Source organism: Phaethon aethereus (genome assembly GCF_964289735.1).
Source record: "Phaethon aethereus genome assembly, chromosome: 11".
Taxonomy (NCBI): Eukaryota; Metazoa; Chordata; class Aves; order Phaethontiformes; family Phaethontidae; genus Phaethon; species Phaethon aethereus.
Window position 1 is genome coordinate 11,453,222 of NC_138587.1, and position 24,100 is coordinate 11,477,321.

General features: G+C 42.0%; 2 protein-coding genes across 2 annotated transcripts; one reads left to right on the forward strand and one right to left on the reverse strand.

Moving 5' to 3' along the window:
- Positions 1-212: 212 nt before the first annotated feature.
- On the forward strand, positions 213-5,149 carry TMA7 (translation machinery associated 7 homolog). The gene is made up of 4 exons (XM_082004688.1): positions 213-279; positions 350-405; positions 2,713-2,800; positions 5,075-5,149. Exons 1-4 carry the CDS (start codon positions 264-266, stop codon positions 5,107-5,109), a joined length of 195 nt encoding a protein of 64 aa, XP_081860814.1. The 5' UTR covers positions 213-263; the 3' UTR covers positions 5,110-5,149.
- A 2,876-nt stretch (positions 5,150-8,025) lies between these two features.
- CCDC174 (coiled-coil domain containing 174) lies at positions 8,026-22,406 on the reverse strand (the record flags this gene model as incomplete). Its single annotated transcript, XM_082004671.1, is given in 12 exon segments — positions 8,026-8,765; positions 8,883-9,505; positions 11,233-11,364; positions 12,420-12,567; positions 12,804-12,898; positions 13,293-13,429; positions 14,966-15,061; positions 17,014-17,194; positions 18,186-18,244; positions 19,793-19,893; positions 20,802-20,906; positions 22,365-22,406. Coding segments are annotated over 12 exon segments (1,935 nt in total). The 3' UTR covers positions 8,026-8,549.
- Between the last annotated feature and the right edge of the window lie 1,694 nt (positions 22,407-24,100).

Here is a 24,100-nt window from a genome sequence, read left to right on the forward strand (position 1 = left end):
AGCGCGGCGGAGGCCGCGCCGGACCGGACCGAGCCTCTCCTTCCCCACAGGGCAGCTCTCCCCGCGGAGCCCGCCGGGGCTGCAGCCCCCGCCGCACCACCCAGCCCCGGCAGCACCTCCTACCTGCCCGGGGGCGGGTCCACCCCTGAGGCGGAAGCGGCGGCGGAAGCGCTACGGCGGCCGCGCGGGGCCAGGCGGAAGCGGCTGCCCGGCGTGCGCGCGCGCTCGGGCGAGGGGCGGCGCGGCGAAGCGGAGCGGGCACCATGTCGGGCCGAGAGGGTAAGGCCGGGCCTGGGGCCGCCCACCCCGCCTCCCTCCCCGGGCCTCACCGTCCTCTCTGTCTTTGCAGGCGGGAAGAAGAAGCCGCTGAAGCAGCCGAAGAAGCAGTTGAAGGACCTGGACGAGGTAGGGCGGCTGCGGGGGGCCTGCGGCACCGGGCGGACACCGCTCGGCTCTGGCCCGGCCCACGGCCCGTGCTTGTGGCGGGGCTGCTTTCCGCGTCCAAATTACCCCTTCGCTCAGCTTTCCGTAGCGAACACATCTCATGAAACGTCACGTTTTACGAAGCGTCGTTCTGACGGTAAAACTCACGGCTGTAAGGGGTGAAGAGGTGATGCGCTGCCTTCAGCGGCCCCCGTTTCCCGTTTTTTTTTCCTGCTGACGTCCCGCCTGCGTTGCCGGTGAACGCAGCAGTGCTGGCTGGCGGAGGAGGCCGGTGCCGCGGAGAAGGCTGGAACGGCCTCTCCAAAGCAGCAGGCGCCGATCTGCAGTCTTAACACATCCGCGCGGTCACAAGAACCTAGGGCGGGATACAAAAACCCGTGGGTTATCGAGTAGTTTAAATAAATTAGGCACTAGTGAGTGTCATGTGAAAGATACTTAAACGTAAGGGCTCAGACTGTGGGTGTAAGCTGTTATTTCTGAGGATCGTGGAGGGTGGATGAGGCACCAGTGACAATAAAAACACAAGAAAAAAAAATCATAGTTTTCTAAATAAGCTTTATTGTTAGAGAAATTGTAGAACCAATTAAGTGCTTACAAGGATCCAAGTTAGAGTAATGTAAAAATTAATAGCCAGTATGGATTTTAGTACAACTGTGGCAAACAAAGGAAATTCTGTTCTGTGGCAGGGCAGTGCTCTATGTACGAGGACAAAAACAGTAGATATGAGGTTCTTGATGGTAGCTCACGTAACGTTCTCAAATGCAAAGCAGGAGCAGGACCTTGAAAGGTGATGGAAGGTGAGTGTTCAGCTTGATGGAAGGCCACACTGTAAAAGCAGTTACTAACAGTTCAGTGTCTGGCGGCAAAGGCGTATTGAGTGGGGCTTTGCAAGATTTTTGTCTTCAATCAGTGTCTAAGTAATATTTTGGTTAGTGCCTTGGTTGTATGGTTGACTAACTTATGTCTCTTTGTAGAAAACAAAATTTGGAGGGGCCACAGACTGTCAGAGGACAAAAGTAGTGGTCAAAGTAATCTTAACAAATTGGAGAAAGTTTTAAAAAATGGATTAATTTAATTAAGCCTGTATGCTAAGTCCCTTTCTTTGGTAAGAATAATCAACTTAAAATACAAGGAGAACGACTGGCTAATCTCCAGGTCCACCTGAAAGGATTTGAGACTTAGATCATACACGGAACGTGAACCTGCAAAATCAGGTGTTGCAAAAGAAGAAAATCATACGAGATGTATAAAGAAAACCTTGTGTGTCAAAAATAATGTAATAATATTTCTTTTCCTCTCAGCACTGCAAGCACATGGGGGCAACGCGTTGCAAGAAGAAAACCCACAAAAGTGGATAAATGGGAGGGATTGATTTACTAAGAAAGACATATTAGTCTACAGAAAAAAACCCAAACCAAAACAGTGGAAAACCTGGTGAAACAGAATATTCTGTTCTGTGTGGGGTAGGTAGGAAAAGTAATAGGTTTACATTCCAGCAAAGGAAGCTTTAACTTAAAGAAGAGGAGGCTTTCCAGTTATAAAGGTAGTTGAGCCATGGACCGGACTGGTGAAGAATCTACAGAATCTCAGTTGTCAAAGTCCTCCCAAAAGCCTGAGTGCCAAGGTGCACTGTGGTCCCTTTCAGCCTTGATGTCTATGAAGGATATTTATGTAAAGGATAGAGTATATCTGAGCTGTCTTGAATTCTGGAGGCTGTTCTAGCAGGGATGCTTAACAGCTGGTTAGCCTGTACAATTTGCCAGCAGTCTCATTAGATTTTTGGAACTAATACAAATGTATTAAACCCAGCAAAAATAGTGACATACGCATGGAAGGTTTTTTTTTTAAATTAATGCTTATTTTAGATAAAAGCAAGCTTTTTTCTTAGGTCACATGTAATCCAAGTTTTACTGTTAGACAGCGCTTCTGCGCTAGGCTCCCAGTATCACTGCTGACATATTAATGAATGGTTTTAGTGCAAACGTTGGTTATTCAGAGGGCAGAATGAGATTATGCCATGGGAAATGATAGTTGTTTAGTTTCAGAAAAATCAAACATGCGAAGTTAAAATTTAGTCATTGCGTTCTAGTACAGCAAAAAAACCTTTTGTCACAGTTCTGCAAGGTTGTGCGTGTTTAGTATTCAGCTGTCTTGCATCAGTTCAGTAGGTTTTTATTGCTGTTAGAACATTACATTTGTTTCTCATTGCTTGTCAGTTTTTGAATTTTTTTGTGGAGATGTTAACAAACACTGTTGTTTTTTTTTTAGACAGATCTGGCATTTAAACAAAAGCAGAAGGAGGAGCAAAAGAAACTTGAGGAGATGAAAGCAAAGGCTGCTGGAAAAGGGCCCCTCAGTAAGTGAGGTGCCATACTGATAGGAAAAATTGAAGGCTTGCTGGCTTCAAAAATTTCTTGGTTTTGCTTGACAAACATAAAAAGGCATGTACCTCTAGGTTATTTAACATACACCAGTAAGTCGATGGAAAGTGGAGATGATAAATAACAAACAGAGGCTAATTTTTTTTTCCTCCTTTCACTATGCAATTTCACCCCCAACTTACTGATGCTGGTTCTGGTTTAGCAGGTGTAACAGTGTGTCTGGCATGCTAGCCTGTTCCGGTGGGATGGTGCATTTCTACTTTTACTTTACCATACCGTCCTTCTCTTTCCAGATATATTACATGTAAGCTTTACCACAGTCCTGAAAGTGTTATAAATCCAGTACTTGTTCTCTTGGAGGATGAATTTCTTCAAGAGCAGTAGATTCCTGGCAGGAAAAAAAAAACCTTGAAACAACAACCTGTGACTGGAACTTAGTCTGGATTCAACTCTTTTGCCTAAGTGACTGTAAAGTACACTGTGTCACAGAAGAAAGTTTGCAGGGTGCATCCTGATGGTGCATCCAGCCTGGTGTTTGTCTCAGACAGTGATAGCAGGAGACTGTTAATGTCAGTCTGTGCACTCGCCTTGCAGTCTTCCAGCATTTGCAAGGAGCAGATTAGGGATGTTAAAAGGTACACCCTGCCTATTCCATCTAGCTGTTTTTGACCTGTGGTGCATCAATGTGACTAATCCCTTCTCCATTCTATGAAGACCATTAAACTTCACACTTTGCTTCGTATTCTTTAGCAAGCTTTACATCTTGAAAGGTCCTGGGCCTTTCCAGCAATACCATAGAAACTTAGTTTCACTAACAACCTTTGCTATGCAGTCTTGTCAGATGCTCTTTGAAAATATGAAATCCCCTGGATTCATTTTAGCCATAGACTTAATTATAATCTCATCGAGTTCCAGCAGATCAGCGAGGAAGGATTTACTGTTTTCAGAAGTTCTCTTAACATTCATAAGACTGTTTATCCATTTGCTTTGTTACAGACTCTGTTATCTTCTCAGAGATCAAAGTCAGACTCACTGGTCTATAGTTCCCCAGTTCTTTATAGAACCCTTTCTGTATCTGGGAGCTATGCTGGTCATCTATAAATCCTCTGATGTAGTGGCTGTAATAAGTTTCAAATCTTAGCTAGCAGTTCTGCATTTTCACATTAGAGCTTGTCAGTGCTCTTGAAGGGAGTGCCATCCAGTCCCACTGATGTGGGATATTTCTTGGTTTTTATTTCAATTTATCTCAAATTGATCTAGCTCCTTTGATTTATCGGCGTACAAAAAATGTGCTGGGTGTGGGACTCGGAATGTCTTTGGTGTTACAGACCAATGCAAAACAATTCACTGAGCCTCTCTTCTGTGTCCTTACTATCCTAAACTTGTTCTGCATAATGTGCTTCAGCTTACGGATTTCTTCATAGTTCTTTCCTGCCATTATTACTTTTGCCTTTTTCTAGACTGAATTTCAGTCATCTGGTCCTTGTCCAATGCTTGCCAAAGCAGACAGTGATTACTGTGTTATTGTGGGAGGGCTAGACTTCCCAAGAACCTCAGCAAGGCAACGGTGATAGAATCATATTGCAGTGCAAAGTCTGCTGTTGACCATCAGCCCTTGCAGCCTATCTTGCTTGTAGGCCTTGCTATTCTTTTTTTCCTTTTCACTGGTCATACATAACAGCTGCTGTAAAAAACAGCATTTACGAAAAATGCCACACTGGTTGCCATGTTAACATGTCTTTTTCTTTCACCCTGCTTTAGTCTCTTCAATAATAGAGACTGCAGAGAACAGGTAATTCCAGAGAACTGGAATTCTCATAATTCCAGTACCCGCTTCTGTAGAGCTTTGATCCCAGCTGGGGGCTCTGGCTGCTGAAGGGATACCGATGCTTTTATTCGCTTAGCCTTGAATATGATTTCACCAGACTATACTCTCGCTGTACAAGAAATAAACAATGGAGGGTGTCCATGGAGAAACAAAGGAATTGTTGAAATATTTAGTTCTCTTGTAGATTTATGGGGCATATTTGGTTCCAGGAGAAACTTGGCTTCTGATGTTAATTAAGTTATTCATTCAAGTAGAGCATATGAGATCACAAAAACAGAAGAGTAACACATGCAAAAGCAATTCACCAGTGGGGATCTGAGTTGTACAGGCAGTCTAGTGGGGATTTGATTTTATGAGGAACTAAATTTGTAGCTAAGCTGTGTAACAGTTGTCTAACCAGTTGTGTTGTTTCTTTTGGCAGCTAGTGGTGGAATAAAGAAGTCTGGCAAAAAGTAGTTTGATCAAACTGCAGAGTAAGAAGTGATCGAGTTACTCAATGGATCTGCAGACTTCAGAGTGTCATGAAAACTCACTATCATTTGGGAAACATTGTACATTTTGTTTAGTCAGAATAAATCTTTTTTGTTAAGATGTAATATTTTCTCTCTTTACCTGTAGGTTTTGTTTTAAAAATGGCATTACTGTTTCATACTGGAAATGAAACTTTTACTTAAGACCACGTGTGACCTTATGCAGCCTGAATGCATCTGCTGGCTTGATAGTAATTTGTGAGAATAAATTTCAACTTCTGCTGTCTGTTGACAATGGGAGTCACGGCCTGAGTGTTAAAATCTGCACAGTTTTAATCTGGAGGCTCAGGGTTAGCTGCAGCTGTCCAAGATGTGGCTATATCAGCATACGCTCTCCTAAGAGCTAGAAATTTTCTCTAACCAAAAGGTTGGGTTACACTGCCATCGCCAGGAAAGTGGGTACATTAGGGTTAACCAGCATCCAAAGTAATACTCCTTTTCATAGTTACTGCTTAGGTATGCTGTGGTGCTATGCGCTGTAGTCCCAGTGTCTGCTGAACATACACTTGCCTTTGTCCTACAGATAGTCACCTACACCTTGTTTTCCTTGAACTTCTGCATACTGACAACATCACAGCTCCTTTACACTCGCAGGAAGGCCTTGAGGGAAGGCGGGGAGATGGGCCCCGTGCTTATGGCAGTCGAACGTAATTTTTTAAATGAATAGCAGTGACAGTACACGGGGTACAGAAACTTCAAGGAAGAAATACGATGCTCCCAAGGCAGGAGTCAAGGGGGAAAGAATTAACATAGGGTGTTTCTTACCTGAGTGAATGGTAATGGTGGGATACAGACTGCTCCCTCTTTCAGGAATGGCAGCTGTTGGCTGCAGGTGGGGCATCGCTTCTGTAAAGAGGGAGGCACTTCGACTGCGTCTGTGGGGAGTGACATAGCAAATCTGGGCTTTGTTCTGGGCTCGTAAGGAAGAGACTGTGGATGTTGGTTGTTAGTGCGCAAGGTGCTACTCAGAGGGTTTTCTTGTTAAAAAGATGTTTCTAGAGGGCTGGGGGTGTTACCTTCTGAGGGTGACTGTTAGGGGACCCACCATTCTTCCTGTTGAAACATGAGGCCCCGTTTCAGCAGGGCAGGAAAGGCCTGGAAGAGGCCGGGGCAGGCCTTCCCCCGCTTTCAGGCCTTTCACCCCTCAGCGACTGAGGCAGGCGGCTGCCCGCCGCCGAGCTGGCGCAGGGCTGACGGCAGCGCCCTCCCGCAGCGGCTCCTAGCCGCTGCCGCCCCCGCGCGGTCAGGCCGCGGCGCTGCAGGCGGCCACCGAGCGCATGCGCACTGCAGCCGCGGGAATCCCGCCACGCCTCGCGCGCGGCGACGGCAGACGTGCGCATGCGCCGCCTTTGGTCACGCCTAAGGGTGCGGGGAACGGCGCTGGCGCGTGCGCGCTAACGACAGCCGCGCACACGGCGGTCCTCGCGCACTCACATCCTAGTATTGCAGGCATGGTTCCCGCCGGCCGTTCCCCCGCCTCGGCAACGCGTCTCCTCTCCGGAGCTCCCAGAGCGGCAGTGCAGCCCGTCTTTGCTGCCTGCTGCTCAGCACTGCCGCCGCGGTGCGGCCCCGCGGGGCTCCCACAGGCCTACGGCCGCCGCTGTCTCGGGGCTGTGCCGGAGAACGCCGCGCGCACGACAGCCCGAGGAAGACGTAGGCCGCGGCACTACGCATGCGCCCTGTGCCGAGGGGCTCCCGCCTCACGCCGAGGTGCGAGGGCAGGCGGTCGCCCCTCAGACGGCCCGGGGCCACCCGCCACCGGGCCGCCCTCTCCCCAACAGTCAGAACTTCTCTAGCATGGTAAGACAGATGCTTTTCTGTAGGGCCTCAGCTTGTAATCCTAGGCCTATTCCTTTGCATCGAAGGATTTCTATGCATTTTGGGTGGATGTGGCCATTAACTATCCTCAAGTTCTAGGTCTGTTGAGAGAAACAGAAACCTAGAGTTATGCTAATGCTCCAGTCTCATAACCATTTGCTAAGGATAAAAGACTGGTGTATTTTGTGCCTTTAAAAGGGTACCATCGGTGCTTCTGTGGGGTGCTACTCCTCCTGTGAGGTATTATTCCTGCTCTGCAAATTCCTGTGCAAAAGCCAGCGGAACAGGAAAGAGGAGATGGAAATGTGTTTACTAGCTGAGGTTAGAACAGTGTTTGGAGACAGGGAACATGGTCTGCATGTTGCTAAGGTTGCTCAGTCACCTTGAACACATTGCTGTTCACCAGGCTTTGCAAAGTAGCCCAAGAGCTGACTGAAGCACACAGGAATAGCACATTGTCTCTTTGGCTAGTTCACTATTTAGTTCAAATGTTCACTATTTAGTTCAAATGTTCACTCTTTTGACATTATCATTGTCATTTAACTTTACACAGTGTAATCTATGAAATTGCCCATTCTAGCCTGGTTTTCTAGGTCACATCCGTGTATGAGCTTTTAAAATACAAATGAGGCTATCTAAATTACCTTCAGAACTAAAAATATTCTACATGGTAAATAAGTATTATTCTTGTTTACTAAGATTCTGAAATAAAAGCTTGCTTGGTAGAGGTTGGTCTGCTTTTATATATAATGACTCCAATATAAAAGTTTGGGGAAAAAAGTATTGAATAAAATAAAGCCATAAATGTAATAGATGATGGAAGAAAAATGCACTTGGAGAATTATGAGAGCGTTTTCTAAACCAGTAAGACAGTAATTTCAGGTGTCAAGACTTCTACTTCAGTGAAGTGTTTATTCTTGGTCTAACAATCATTATTTATTGATTTCTGCAATGTCTCTCCCAACTCTAATTTGCTTCACAGACTTACAAGTTATATACAGACCTCAGGAATGCAGAAGCCATTACAATCATGTGAACCACCACTGTTCACTAGGTAATATTCTGCGCTCCCTAAAGGCAGGAGATAAGTAGGTAACAAATTTCCTAAAACTGTTCTGTATTTGGCAGCAGAGGGCCTGCCATTTCAATACTGTTTCTACAGGTATCATTGAACTTACAGTACCTCCAAACCAGAAGCTATCTGGGGAGTGACAGAGTAAAGGAAGAGTTCATCTTCTGAAAGCAAGTCATCAATATACCCCAAAGTTCAAGTGTAAGTGGCAAAGAGTTAAAATGAAGTATGTACTAAACTAATTAAGTACTGCCAAAAAAATAACATAATTATAATGAGGAGGGAAAAAAAAAAAAAGGACCAAGAGAGCAAAAGTACAGCTGTGATGTAAAATAGCTTAGGTCTCCAGGAGATTTATTTTCATCTACTTACAGAAACTTATTTTTTCCCAGATGGGAGAAAATAGTATTCTTGCAGAGAAGGTAATTCTATTTCAGTTCTTTAGATCACGATTCTTGCTTATCTTTTTGCTCAGTTCAAGTCACTTGTCTGTAATAAGACAGCATATCATCTAAACTTTGGTAAAGTGGTTCCTGATTTTGAGTATCACTGCTGTCGGTCTGCGCTGAAGGTGCCACATCTTCAGCGCTGCAGCCACAGGCCTGTGCCGATGGTGGCACATCCTGAGCGCTGCAGCCACAGGCCTGCACTCCTGGTGGCAAATCCTGAGCGCTGCAGCCACAGGCCTGCACTCCTGGCGGCAAATCCTCAGCGCTGCAGCCACAGGCCTGCACTCCTGGTGGCACATCTTGCACGCTGCAGCCACAAGTGTGCACTCCTGGCGGCACATCTTGCACGCTGCAGGCACAGGCCTGCACTCCTGGTGGCACATCTTGGGTGCCGTAGCCATAGGCCTGCATTGAAAATGGCGTATCATGAGTGCTGTAGCCATAAGTGTGCATTGGTGGCAGCATGCCTTGAGCGCTGTAGCCATAAGCCTGCATTGGAAATGGCATATCATGAGTGCTATAGCCGTAAGCCTGCACTGATGACAGCACATCTGGAGCACCATAGCTGTAAGCCTGCATCGACGGCGGCACACCTTGAGCACAATAGCCGTAAGCCTGTGCTGATGGTAGCATATCCTCGTCATCGCTGCTGTCATCCTCTGATGATGATGGCACATCTTGAGTGTCATTGCCACAGGCCTCCGTTGATGCTGACTCATCTTGAACACTGCTGTGGTGAGCCTGCCCTGACGGTGGCACATCTTCAGCACTGCTGCCATTGGCCTGCCCTGATGGCAGCTGTTGCTTTTGTGCCGTTTCTGTTTCTAGTTTTTCAGAGGAGGTTTCAGGACTATTCAAATTCTGACTTCTGTAACTATCATCTTTCTTTTGTCCCATAAAGTAAGCAGAAGGTGGCGCAAATTCTGGATCTCGTTCATCTCGGAGTTCTTCCTGTTTCTTTGACCATTGGCCAAACATCAATTCTGTTAGAAACAGGGAAAAATGGTAGATTGAATATAGATTTCCGTGTCTGAAGATCAGTCAGAAAGGAGGGAAAACAAATCAGCAAACAGAGAAAAGGCAGTTGTGTAAAGCCATTGAAGTTACTTTTCCATCTAGTACTAGATTGCCGGCTAAGCTGACAGTCCACTTTCTTTACAGAGCAGGAACGAAAGCATTGAGCATTAAAGATAACCACCATCTCCTATGTAACTCATCCTGGTCACTTTAAGATCTTTTAACAATGTGGTAATTCGTTATGAAAAATGACTAATTAGTTAGGGTTCAATCAAAATACAAACCAATCAAAGCATTAAGAGCTTAGTTATTGCAAGGTGGAGATGGTAAGATTCTCTCTAGTGGGCACAGGCAAAAAACAGTAACATCTTTATTTCAATAGAAGTGGTAGATATTCTAGTTACTATGTCAGCTGCCGATTTCTGATTAAAAATAGTTCTGAAGTACTGCAATGGAATGACAGCTCAAGATTACCACAACTAAAAAGATATCCCCCAAACCTATTCCAAAGATGTCCCCCAAGCCTACTCTCTATAAACCCAGTAAAATTCTTTTCAGTATTCATGTCTACCAAGACTTCTAAAAGAATTAAGTAGAAAATTTTGACACAGAAGGGCTACACATTTCTCTGATGTAGCAAAATAGAGCCCCAATCAGAGCAGAACTTCTTCCTTTGCTTTGGTAAAAATATAAAAAATTATGAAACAGTAAGGAGGAAAGCATCTAAGAGAGTGAGGAGTTTTGTTTACCCCTTCTTAAACTCATTTAAATGGTTGTGTTACATTTATGTTCAGTGAACCACTGTTATTTTACTTCACATTTTAGAGTAAACTGTCATCTGTTTTCCGAGTGTAATATTTTTTGTGTAGTACAGTGCTGCTTGAGTGTCAATCAGATACTAGGATTCCTCAGAGGTAGGAAAAAAACAATGTCAGGCAGGATAAAGATTTAACAGATAGGACCTGAAAGTTTTGGGTTTTAATGGAACCACAGTTTCCCCTCACAACAATGTTCATTAACTGAACACAAAGAGAGACTGTGAAAAGTAAACAGAAGCTGGTAGTAGCAGTATTGCACAGAATAGGAATGCTGCTCTTAGAGGAGTACTAAAGAAGGTGGACATTTATGTGCTTTGCCTATTCCTTGTTTGCTTCTACGTAGAAGTCAGGCATTAGACTACAAGAATGTGCATGAGCTTAGGTAACTGATGCAAAATGAGTTAACGGGTTTGGGAAAGATCTGGAAGAGAGCCATCACTTGATGTTGTGATAAGGAAGATGCTTCAAGATGGGACATTGGCACTGAAGTGGTGCATCACTTCTTAGTATGATCCTGTACCTGTTTCAATGTAATACATCCTGTCATCACATAGCACAAACTACAGAAGGAAAACATCACACCAAAAGACAATAAATCTTACGAACTATGGAATTTGTCATTCTGTCAACATCTCTGGATCATCCAGAAATGGAATAACTCATATAGAAGAAAACATTATGGGGACATTAGAGCAGCTACTGGCACTAAGGCATGTGTTATCAATCACTGCGCTGGCCACTAGATAGTCAGCAATACAAAGGGAGAAAGTATTTAATTGCTTGTCTGTCTTACCATACTTTGTCACAAAATAGAAATTAAAATAGCAGTGTGCACACTGTTTCCAAATGACGTTTCTGAATCTACATTTCCTTACCTTTGCCTTTATCCCACTCTCGGACATAAGGCACGCCAGGCTTTGTATCTCTTCTCTCCTGGATGACAACCTCTACCTTTCTACTTGCAGTAACTCTTGGAGCTTCTGGTTCATCAGTAACACCTTTCAACTCTATGTTACAGAAAGAGATAGTAGGTTTTGTTACTAATGGGATAAAATCTAGATGAACTTCATAGGAGGAATAGGAAGCAAGAGTTATTTGCATTTATAGAGCTCATACTAGTGATCTAATTTCATCCTAATAATGCATCTGAGTGGGGAGGTGATTTTTTTTTTTCTAATTACTGCCTATTAGTTCAGAAAAGTTAATGGATAAGCCAGACAATCAGGAAGCTTATCTACCAAGAGACACTTCATTAGCTTTCTAGTTGTATCAAAAAGACTGCTGAAAATCTATTGCCTAATAACGCAAAAAGGAATGTGCTAAGTGTTATACTGAAGCTAGAAAATTAGGTAAAAATAAAAACATTAGCATGTAATCTCCATTTCATTTACTGGAGAAAACTATTTGCATTCTTATTCTTCTGAACAACAGTAACAGTTAGCAGTGGCACATTACTGTTCTTCGTTTCCAGAACACTTCACAATTAATCACTTGCATAGAATTCTGACATAGTGAAATATTAGCTACATTTTACAGTGGGAGACAGACAGTACAAGTTGACTAACAGTGTCATAAGGGAGACAGGACAGAGATGGGATTAGAACTCAAATTCATCATCCTAAATCCTGATGTCAGCTGTGTGTCCAATTTACAGACTGCACTGAAACTTTAAGAGTGTCTATTATATGATATCAAAATTAACTTGTTACTGCTTTTTGTTCCACCTCATCTTAAAAAAAGAAAAAGCCAGTAGCTCAGCTCTAACCTGAACCAGCATAATTGACCAACATAACTCCTGCTGTCAGGCATGAATCAAAAAAAGCCTACAATCTACATATCACATTTCTACCTGCATTATTGTGCTATTTCTGGCATGATTTTATATCTACACACAATTATATGAACTCACACTATCTTAACAGTTATATTAATTGTGTATATAGAATACATAATACAAATCTATTGAATATCCAAACCTAAATCACTTAAGAGTATGCCTGTGCATCAATCAAGTACAAGATGAAATAGCAAGTATTTAACCTAAAAAGGCAGCAGATCGTACCTCCATTCTCTAGTTTTTCTGCCTCTTCCTCTAATCCAGCTTCCCTTAACTTCTTAACCTTCCGTGCTCGAAGTTTAGACAGCCTGGCATCTAGAGCAGCCTTCCTTTTTTCTTTTAACTGCTCACGTTTAGTTCTCTGATCAAGTGTCTTAACAGCAAAGAAAAACACGAATTAATCTTCCTTTGTTATTAAAATCAACTGCACATCTTCCTTCACTAAATGACTAAAAGCAATCCTTTATCAAGTACCATGTTTCAACAGGGAAAAAGAGGCCCAATTTTTTTGGAGGCCTCACTTAATCTAAGACTTACACAACAAATCAAATACAGCCACCACTGAAACTAGGATGCCCTCACACCCCAATTTGCTCTTTAAACTCATACCTGCTCTCTTAGCATATCCAGTGTTGCCCGTTGCTTATTCCTAAGTTCTTTGTCACGAGAAAAGGCAAAGTAACCAACACCAAGCTGTCTGGCCTCTGAAATGAAGAAAATCAGTAAATTTAAATTACGCTCAGTTTATAATTGACAGTAACTACAAGTACCATGTACCCTGCTTTCAGGCACTAAATTACTCCCAAAAACATACACTGCATTAGCTTTAGATGGCTAAAATAGGCTTGTTTTAGATGATGCATGAAGTGAAGCTTCCTGAAGGAGAAAACAGGAGGATGTAATAACATTTGAAAAATACAATTTGAGAAAAATCTACATTTATGTACTGGTAATTTAAATTGTTATTACACATGTGGCTTAAGACATACCTGAAGTTTGTCATAAAGACACAAGAAGTAACCTTCCTTTGCTTCCTCTAAAACCAATCTCTTTGATTTGTAATAATAAAGATAGGTGATATGAAGTATGGAAGTATACCGTTTTCCCGAATGTCCTCATAATGTATGGGTCCCATGGGTTTTCTAAGGGCTTCTTCTTCTTCTTTTTCCCACTGCTGCCTCTGAAGTTCTCTTCTCATATCTTCAGATAACAGAGTATTTCCATCAGGACCTTGTCTAATTTAAAAGAAGAAAAAAAAGAAAAATGGGGAAATATAAAAAAAGGGGAAAAAAAAGAAAAAAGGGAGGAAAAAAAGAAAAAAAGTTAGGAATTACAGAGCAGAACTTACCAGGTTCTAGGGAATCAAAGAGTGAAAGTATCATTGGGTCTGAGCCACTGTTGCAGTTTTTACAAAACATAGATCATTGTAGGCACCATTTAGTGATGCAGCATTGATAACTATGGTACATGGTGAAGACAGAAATACAAAACTACCTCTGAAGCAAGGTACCAGTAGAACACGGTATTAAAAGACTGAAACAAAATCACATCCTTTCCTACAGGGTTTATGAAATTATTAGCAAATCACAGAATGGGAGATGAAATAATCACTAATCACTTTTATTGCCATCTGTTGGGGTGCTAGCAACCACATATAGAAACATTTCAGATTTAACAGAAGAGAATTAAGGAAAAAAAAAAAAGCAAAAAAAAAAAAAAAAAAAAAAAAGCTAGGCATTAATTTACCCTAGAAGTTCATGCCAAATATTAATACCCAATATCGGAAATATTTTTGTTTTCCCAAGAGAAGCAGCAGGATCTTTTTCTTTCATTGTGTAGCTAAAGCTGGTTTTGCTGAGTGACTGTCATCCATATCAATGCAGACACTGCAATTTCAAAGCGCTCATATTCTCCATTTATGTTTAAAATACAGAGAACACTAATGAGTTGTTGGTGTGAAAGAATTTTCACTTCAGCAACAGTAACGGCCCAGTTGAGGTGCCTTTAGATTATTTTCTGAAAACAATTCTCAGTGCTGCCATAATAATTTTACTAGAAAAGCTGTTAAACAGCTGTTTAACAGAAGAGCAAAAACCAAACAAATGGAGATCTAGCAAATTCACTTTGAATGCCACGATGAATTTGGAATTGCTAAAAGACTATAATCAGTTTCCAGGTTAAACAGAACCAGGAATCACTTCTCTGGCATTTTCTGGAATGTATAATAAAATACAATTTCCATACAAGGACCACAGTTTTAAATGATGCATCAAATATCTGAGAGATTGCCAAGTCAATTTATTAGAACTTTCCTCTGCAAGCTATGTTCTGTAAGTGAGGTTTTAGATTTGGTCAGCATTTACTGACTAGTGTGCCTCAGTAGTTTATTAAAATTTCATTTGGGCTTTTATTTGATATCCATGGCCTCCATTCTGTTGCAATTTCAAACCAATACACCAGGCATGTATTTCAAACAGTGAACTGCCAGGGTGAAATAAAACAGAAGCCTTGAAATACTACATGAATTTATAACAGGAAGTTTTGATAAAATCACAGTCATGCACTATTGCTCTGTAGCTACTCTGTCTATTTTTTAAGACATGGTGTAGTAAACGAGCAGAAGTTGGTATGAAGTATATCTAGAGAAAGCAGTAGCATCAACAATTTTGGATTGAGAATGGGATAACAAAGAACAGCCTCTATTCCTTCTAATTAAAGAAATGTATATTAAGTGCTGCAAGAAACATGCACTTCCATTAGAAAAACCATACCTTTTCCCTTGAAGTTCCTGATCCATTTTAAGTAGGCTTGGCAAATCCTTCTTCATACAGCGTCTAGATCGGCCCAAGAAATCAACATAATCAACCCTGTAATCAAAGCAAAGGAAATTTGATGTAGAACTTCTGCAGTAGAGATGATGAAGAAGATAGAATGAGAAGACAGAAGCAGTGACACTTTCCAAAGAGTGTTCATCACCTCTCAGTCCCTCCATGTGTGACAGTTTCTTCTACTATTCAATTAACAGACTACAGGTTAAGAGGATACATTCTGAACAGGGCATATGACAGTTTTATCACAGACATTTACTCAATCTCACTTCGAGCCAGCTGTTTGCCTTGGCAATAACATAGTGTAAAAAAATGCATTAGTTAGAAGTTAGTGTCATGTAGTTTTCACACCAAAATAAAACTGAGCCTCGTACTTGCTTCCCACGGTGAAAATAATGATGTGGCATTGACTTTTTGTGGATATGAAATTGCTACAATATATTTCAATTATCAGTCTAAAGCTCATTTAGAATAGGCTGATAGCATTCATTCAACTAGCATAACAAAGGCTGACTGAAATGCAAGCAAAATGTTCCTTTGAAGCACATTGTGCTTCTTATTCAACTCTTTATGGCACTGAATGCTTAATTTACAGTTGTCAAAAAAGCTGTTAAGAGCTATACTTATTTTCCTGTAGCACTAGAAAGTTCTTTAGCATCAAGCTGCTTCAATTATCCCATTCAAAAGAATTAATATTGCATCTGAAAAAGTATGACTGGCAACGTAGTTCCCAAAAAACAAACTTTTAAAGATCTGTGCTTTTAGTAACTTAAGTCTTTTACATAATTTCTAAGGATATCTAAAGCTTACTATATACTCAGAGCTCTTTGGTTTTTTGTTATAATGTAACATCAGTCAGAAAAAAAAAGTCTTCATTCCCTACAGTAAAGATGTAACTAGATGTAACTAAAGAACACTGCAGAATAATTAGCATTGATTATGCTAACACCCAAATATCCTCATTAGGATATGGTCTCACTGAGATAGCCAATATATTAATAATACTACGTCACTGATGTAAGATATAGGCAATGATAGAAAAGCACCATGTGAACAGTAAAATGTATCAGTTTAAATTTCTGACACAAAGCAGTTGGAGCCCATCACTCATTGATAGTTTCATCTTGAATTTCAGTAAGATGCTGGTAATGGGTATATCTGCCTTTCCAACCTAGCACTCTTCTGGTACTCTGTTGGATTCATTCTCCCAGTTTATTCTGAACCATTACATTGCAAATCTTATCTTGGCCTAATAAAATGGAGAACGGGGGTGCTCTGTTTCGTTTCGGTTACTGCTGTTTTAAATTGATTGCCAGAAGTAAAATCTCTGTTCCATAAGCATTTTAAACAAATGGGCAAAGCAAATATTTAGTCAGACTGTTTTCATAATTATTCCTAATGTCTTGGATGAAAAACTAGTGGTTACTCGGAATGTCACAGAAAATGCCACAGACTATTTGCTGTGCTGCAGTTAAACAGCGGAAGAAATGCTGGAAAATCATGTTCTTTTTCCAATCAGAGTTTCTCTCCTTTAAGAGGAGGTCATACAACCAAAATGACTGCTCATTTTGTAAGTCACACATAATTAGAGAAGGGAAGGTGGATACAATAAAACCCCTAAGTTTTGCTAAAGTACATTTCAATTCAAGACATCGAAGCAGAGAGTTGTATCAATACTGCAATCAGAACTCCCATAAGCTATGCAAGAAAATAAGAGAGGATATTACAATGTCTCACTTATAGTACATCTCCCTGACTGGTATTTCTCAAAATTGTGGATGTAGATTCTATTGCACTGTTACCTACATGAAAAGGAAAGCAACATGATGGACTGTCTTTTAGTGAGATGTGAAATGAAAGAACGTTACCACCTCTTCTCAATATGTACTATTAACAACAACAACAAAAATTTGGAGAATAAAATTATTTTCTCACATCATTCTCAAGAAACAGACTAGTCAGGACAGCTTAGTCCAATCAGTAGTACCAACCATTCATCATCTGGGTCCTCAGGTGGTGGTATTTCCATTTCAGGTTGAGTTTCCTCATCATCTGTCTCTTTTTCTAAAGTCTTTCTAGCAGCTTCGCTCTGATACAGTTCCTGTACTTCATGCTGTTTGTCTATGATCTTCTGAGTAAAATCCACTAGGTACAAATCTTCAGTTTCTTCATCTAACACAGAAAATCAATTCTTAGATAACAGCCATGAAAAGGACAGAACTGAGCACAAAATCAATATAAAATAGCCACAATCAGCTTTTCAGCTGCTAGCAATCCCCTTTGACCACACTGTTGGGGAATACTTAAATCTCATTCAGTGCCGAACAAACTTGGAACTATAAATTGGCTCCACAGTAATAACCTCCATTTCTGAATAGTTTCTGTACAATACAGAAGAGGCTGCAGTCTTTGCACTAAAATATTGCCTGCTCATTAACTATTTCAGAAGTATAGGGTTCAAATACTTATTTGATGCTTAACATTTGGTGTGTTGGCAGCTGTTAAGCAGTCACTAGAGTACTTTTCTACAAAGTAGAGAAACGTGGTGGGGTCATATGTGGCAAAGATGGACACTAGTAAAGGAAACATTACTGCAAGGAGATTTGGGTTCTGTTTTAATAACTGTGTCTTGCAAGGGACTGAATGAGTGAGAGAAGAAAGGGCCAGATTAGAATTATCTAACCCTATTGACTGCACAACAGGCATTCACGTATGGGCCAGCCAGACTCCACTTCTGCTCCCCTCCTCTCCATAAAGTCCAAGAATTAGAATGCAAGACAGGAAACCAGCAATGCAATCCAAAGACTGCATAACGGAGAGTAAATTAATTTTGTTCTTCTAAGATTGTGTATTGAAAAACCAGAATATATTCCACCCACTTAATAAGTGAGTGAAACAAGCCCACAGTGCTTTACTAGGACAGGCTGTCCTTCAAAACGTAATTTTACTTTCTCTAGTACCTATATTTTTTCTCCCTTTCAAAGCAGAATAACCCATGTCAATCACTTGGTATAATAACTCAAAAAAAATTTCCCATGTAAGAAGACAAGCAGTGAATTCATAGTGTAGCTGCTGTAAATCGACAGTCAGAAATGCCAACTTTTAGGATGAACTTTAGAAAAAAATTTATGTAAGTACTCATTTTAGACTGTTTTTTTTTCACCTGGGAAGTCGCCTTTTGTCATTTTCTCATACAGCTTTGCTTTCTCTTCTAGTTTCTTCCTGAAAAAGGAAAAAAACCCCAACATTGCAATCCCACCAATTCCCAACACAGTTCCAAACGACCAATTTAGCCTTAGATAAACAGAACAGGAAAGTACCGGGAGTGTTTGAAATATTTACTAGAAGCTGACTTACGCTTATTTTTTGTTTTGAACGTTAACTGACTTTTCTGAAGATACACGGATATCCAGTTCCAGAGTTTATACTGACAATAATTTTAGTGAAGTTACAGAATTAATCTTAAGTGTAATTTGTCAAGTACGCAGGAACACAACATAACAAGTACTCCACCTCTATCTACTACAGTCTGTCAGATAAATATTGGAAGCTAGACCATTATTTTCAGGTATGTGATACTGAAATACCGTTTTACAGAAAAAAAAAAAAGAAAGATAAAACACAGAGTTACAGTTATTCTTAGAAACTGAAGAGAAAATCTTATCTAATTTCTGGAATGCTAGAAAACAATTTTGAAGAGCTCAGAACTGCTTACAGAAAAACAGAAAATGGCTTAAATTGAATTGAAAAGAGTCTCCTTCTCTGGAGACATTCAAAACCTGACTGGACACGTTCCTGTGCAGCCTGCCCTAGGTGATCCTGCCTTGACAGGGGGGTTGGACCAGGTGATCTTCAGAGGTCCCTTCCAACCCCTACCGTTCTGTGATTCTAAATTGCATTTTCAACGTATTGTACAACTAACCAATTCAGAAGATAAGTTAAATCTTGCAAAAAAGTGAGCCATTTTCTGTCTAGTCCAAGAAACACTCTGTGACAGAATTCTGATGTATCACTGCCCTGGCTTTTAATTCTAAAGATGACTTTCAAAAACCAGTATTGTGGTTTAGCCCCAGCCAGCAACTAAGCACCACGTAGCCGCTCCCTCCCTCCCCCAGTGGGATGGGGGAGAGCATTGGGAAAAAACTCGTGGGTTGAGATAAAAACAGTTTAACAGGACAGCAAGAGAGAAGGAAAAAAACAGTGATAATAATACCGACAAAGGAATGTACAAGAACAGGTGATGCCTAATACAGCAATTGCTCACCACCCAGTGATCAATAGCCCATCCCCGAGCAGCGATTCCCGCCCCCCTGCTAACTCCAGTTTATGTACTGGGCATGACGTTGTATGGTAGGGAATATCTCTTTGGCCAGCCTGGGTCAGCTGTCCTGGCTGTGTCCCCTCCCAGCTTCCTGTGCACCCCCGGCCTTCTTGCTAGTAGGTCAGCACGAGAAGCTGGACTGTCCTTGACTACTTAGCAACAACTCAAAACATCAGCATGTTATCAACATTTTCTCATCCCAAATCCAAAACATATCCTCACGCTAGCTTTTGTGAAGAAAACCAGCTCTATCCTGGCTCTAACCTGACACAGTTAGACAGCTATGATAATGTGAGGGCAGATATCCCTAGAGCATAAGACTGCTGGGATGCAGTTTGTACATTGCTGGTAAAGAGCATGGAACTGATGCCGGATTTACTGGTTGGTTGAATGAGGACTGCTGGTCCAAAATGTGCATAACTTGCTTTCTTACTGAGCCCAAGAGTTACCTTGATTTATCTAATATATGCTCCTCTTCTGTCTTCTGCTCAACATCCTTCTCGGCTCGATTTGCAACTCCTGTGTTTTGTTTGTTCCAGATGCTTGGTTTCTGCAGAGTACAATTTTATAATAACAAATAAAGAAATAAATAAGAATATTGAAGTGGCAATGATTAAACAGTATTTCAACTCCGTAATGTAAACTTTGGAAATCAACCATGAAGGACTTTGTAAATAACATCTTAAACATGTTTGACTTGAAAGTGTATCTACTGTGCTGTCCTAAAACTACATAAACTGCACTACAATATATTAGTTAAGGACAGGCTGAGAAGCAAGAGGGGAAAAAAAAAAAAAAGGCACTCAGAAATCAGACAAAATCTACTCTGGCAAAGATGTTAAAATTAAAAAAATTAATAAGAACAATCTTCCTGATAACTAAAGTATGAATTGTTTCTATTACCTTCATTTTAGATACAAAATACAATCAGTTTGCCTGTTTAAAGCCTAACACTGTAAATGCTGCCTGTCTCAAATATGGCAGCAATACCATATTCTACTGCTAGAAAGCTACAGAATGAATGAAAACCAATATGCAGTACAGATAATTGTGTATTATTTATTGTACACCATGATATAGAGGAACAGATAGCAGAGCACTTATCAAGAAAGTTCAGTGATTCTGTAAGAGTCTCTCATCCTCCATCCTTCAGAGAAGCATACAAAATCTTGGAGGAAAAAAAGAAACATCTTTTCCTATAGCTACAAAAGCTATGGCTCCCTGGGGAATGAAGGTTAAGAGATGATTTACATGGGCATAAGCATGAGAAGTTTTCTGCCGTGCACAAGAATCCACCTGGAAATGAGTTGATAGAAATTTAAAGAATATCCTCATTACATAGATTTTACATTTGATTAGCAACACGGCTCTGAGTATTTATTTCTTTAGATTTGAATATCAACTTCCTTACTTTAAGGAGAAAGAATGACAAAAGCAACAATGGAAAAGTATTTCTACCTTATTAGAAGTTTTGGGCTTTGCAAAGATGCCAGCATCTTTCAATAGCTTTTCTTTCTTGAATTCTTCTTGCTTTCGAAAGAGTTCTGCTTTGAGATCTACCAACTACATCAACAGCAAAATAAACAAATATCACATACATTAGTCACTGTAATAAAGTAATAACTGTATTTCTAGTGAAACAATCTGGCATTTACAGTTATATGTGCACTTGACTGCATTTGTGTGGAACTTTGAAGCACTGATCCGACCACAAAGATCACGCTTAAATTAACAGCAAACAATATAAAAAAAAACACAGAATGCAAATTATGATTAGCAATTTAAAAAAACCCCAAAGATATCTTTGATCCTTTGATATATAATGGGAATAAAAGAGACATAATTCCATACAAATTTTAACAGCCTCCCAATGGCAAACAAATAGAGATGGACTAATGAAATAACACTACTGAATTTGAAAAGGAAACTCTGACCATTAGATCATGAATAAAATCCCACCTCAGAAAGAATTGATAGTTTGCTCTCATAAAATATACTTTCCCACTGTTCTGTATACTGTGTTTGTATTGTTTCAGATTTTTTTTTTTTTTTAAATAAATATGTAAGTAGCATTGCCATCTGGGACCAACACCCATCTCATCTTTTATTAGGAAATGTCACCAGCAGGGTATTATCTTGGAATTACATTTGAAAACCTGGTCTGGAGGAGGATATTGTGCCACTTTCCCTGCAAGTCCTACAGAAGACAAATTTCACAGATGTACCTTAAATCAGGAAAGTGGAAGACTTTGGTTATTTGTCCCAAACACTAAAGCATTCACTTTTCAGGTCCCTGTAACAACGATGTGTAGTGTTGTAAGTTGCACCTCCCTTTTTGTCCCCTGAATGCTTAGGAGTGATCATCCAAAAAGTCAATGTTGAATCTCTCATATACAACAACCCACAGTTAACATTAACGGTTTATTTGGAAAAATGACGTGTTTCGCAGCAGTCTCTTCTTAACAGACAACCAGAGAGCAGAGAGGAACTGCACCTCATCATCCCCCAGGGCTGGGGGTCAATTTGCCAAGACACGGAGCTCCTGCTGCTTAGAAAAAAACAGGAAACAAATTCACATTTCCTTCTCACGTCCTGATTTTATCACTACATCATGAATGGGGACAAATCCAGCCCTGGCACACTCAGCTTGGTCAGGAAGGCGAAGGGGCTAAACCCCTACAAACACCTCACAAAACCAAGACGTGATGTCAGAAGGCGTGACGCACGGCGTTTACAACACAACCCTTGCTTTTACGAGTGTGCATGTCAGTAGGTAGAGGTTAGGGCGAGGGTGCAGAAAACACAGCCCTGCTGTACCGTTTTCCCTGGAAGCGGCCGGCCCCCAGGACCGAGCCGCGCGGCCTGCGCCGACCGCACCCGCCCGCGGGAGCCCCGCAGCTGCGGGTAACGGAGCACACCCGGCCGCCGTCGCACCCATAGAAGCCGAGCGACAGGCCCTCCCGGCAAGGTGGAGGGGTTTCTCTTGCTTTTTCCTGGCCGCGACCAGGTTCCTCCACTCACCGAGGAGGCAGCCACGTCCAGCGGCTTCTTCCTCCGGTCCATGGCGGCCTCCGCTCCTTCAGCAACCTCCCCAGCCGGCCGCCTTCTGCCTCGCTTTGCGGCCTTACCGTAAAGCGCAGCGAAAGCGAGGTGCTATTGCGACAGCGCTGGTGAGGGTAGGAGGGCGCTTCCCCGCCGCCATGTTGGGAGGGTCAGTGTAGGGTGGACGGGTAAGGGCGGGGTCGAAGTGCTCCCCAGCGCCGCGCCTGGCGCGGAGCTATGGAACCGGACCCGGCCGGCACTATTGCCCGCTTTGTCCCGGCCGCGGTCAGCGTGGAGCTGGCTGCCTGCTGCAATGACCGGCCCTTCCTGCCCCAGAGCCTCTCGCTGTAACCGCTGGGCAGCCTGCGAGCCAGCGCTCCTCAGCCTGGCGTGGCTCGGTGGTGGCTGAAGCTCTGCCAGCCTGTGGCTTCCCTGGCTGTGCCCCAGCTGTGCGTGAAGATGAGGGTTCCTGGCAGATTCAGGCCAAATTCTTCAGGTCCCCTATTGGAAATGGCCATGTGTGGCCTGGGGGCTGGAGCTGCTGCTGCCAGCGGGAGTGGGGTGGTGTGTTCTGGGGCTGCTGGGCTGGGGGATGGCTGCGCTGGCCAGAAATGAAACAGGGCTTGGCAGGATTGCAGGCCTGCCCAGAGCTGGTTTTGGGGCTAAATGAAGAAGTATGTGGTTGAAATTTGTTACGAACTGCAAAAAAACCAAACCAAAACAAACAAAAAAACCCCAAAAATTCTTGTTCCTGCCTTGGTTGGTATGAATGCTATGGAGATGAGACCTGAAATGCTCCCTGGAGCTGGAGGCAGCCATGCCCTTCACCACTAGGCTGGGTTTAGCCCTGTGACCATTGCCCTCTGGACTGCCTTGTTCAAGCCGTGTGCTTGGGATGAAGTGCTGTGGCTGTCCTGCTGTCCTTGGCCCTCTGCCTGCGCGGATCTGCGCTGAGGGAGGTGGGAGTTAACGAGCAGGACTGACAAGTGTGGTCCGTAATAGCCAAGTACAAACCCACCTATATGTGCTGGAGCCAGCTCTGTAACTTCAGGGATGAGCAGAGGTGGCTCTTGGGGGGGTGAGGTTCAGTGTTTTACTTATACTGGGTAGCTCATTACATCCTTTATCATCCCCATGAAGAAAAAGGACTGTCTGATAGGTTTTAATTCAAAGTGATTCTGAAGATCATAATTATCTGGAGTTGCAAGAGGAAGCTGCCTTTCACTTGTCTTTATCAAAGTAGAAAAATAGAAGGTGCTCTGACGTTGTTGCTTAGCAATGTGACAGCTGATAGAAGCGTCACATGCAGTTCTTTTAATTTTTGAAATGTATTGCTTTTGTGTTTGGGAAGCTGGGTCAGGCCCATATTTAAATAGTTTATGGACACAGAATTGCAAAGCTGATAGAGATACTCAGTAAGATACTAAGTACTACACCTGTATTCCAGGGAGCGTGAAGCATGCAATTCAGAAAGAGCAATTTCTGGCCCTACTGAAGCTGTCTTGCTTTTGACTTTTTAAAAGGAGAAGGGGGAATGGTGGGAGACAACAGATACAGAAAAGTGCAGGTTATATGAAAGCCATAAGGTTTACTATTTTAATCTGTGATGGAAGAAGAGAAATGAGCATTACTGGAAAATAGGACAAAGGAGTTGAAAACATCTGTGCTGTTCTAATTAAACCTCACTTCAACAAATCATACATTGTTGCCTGTTC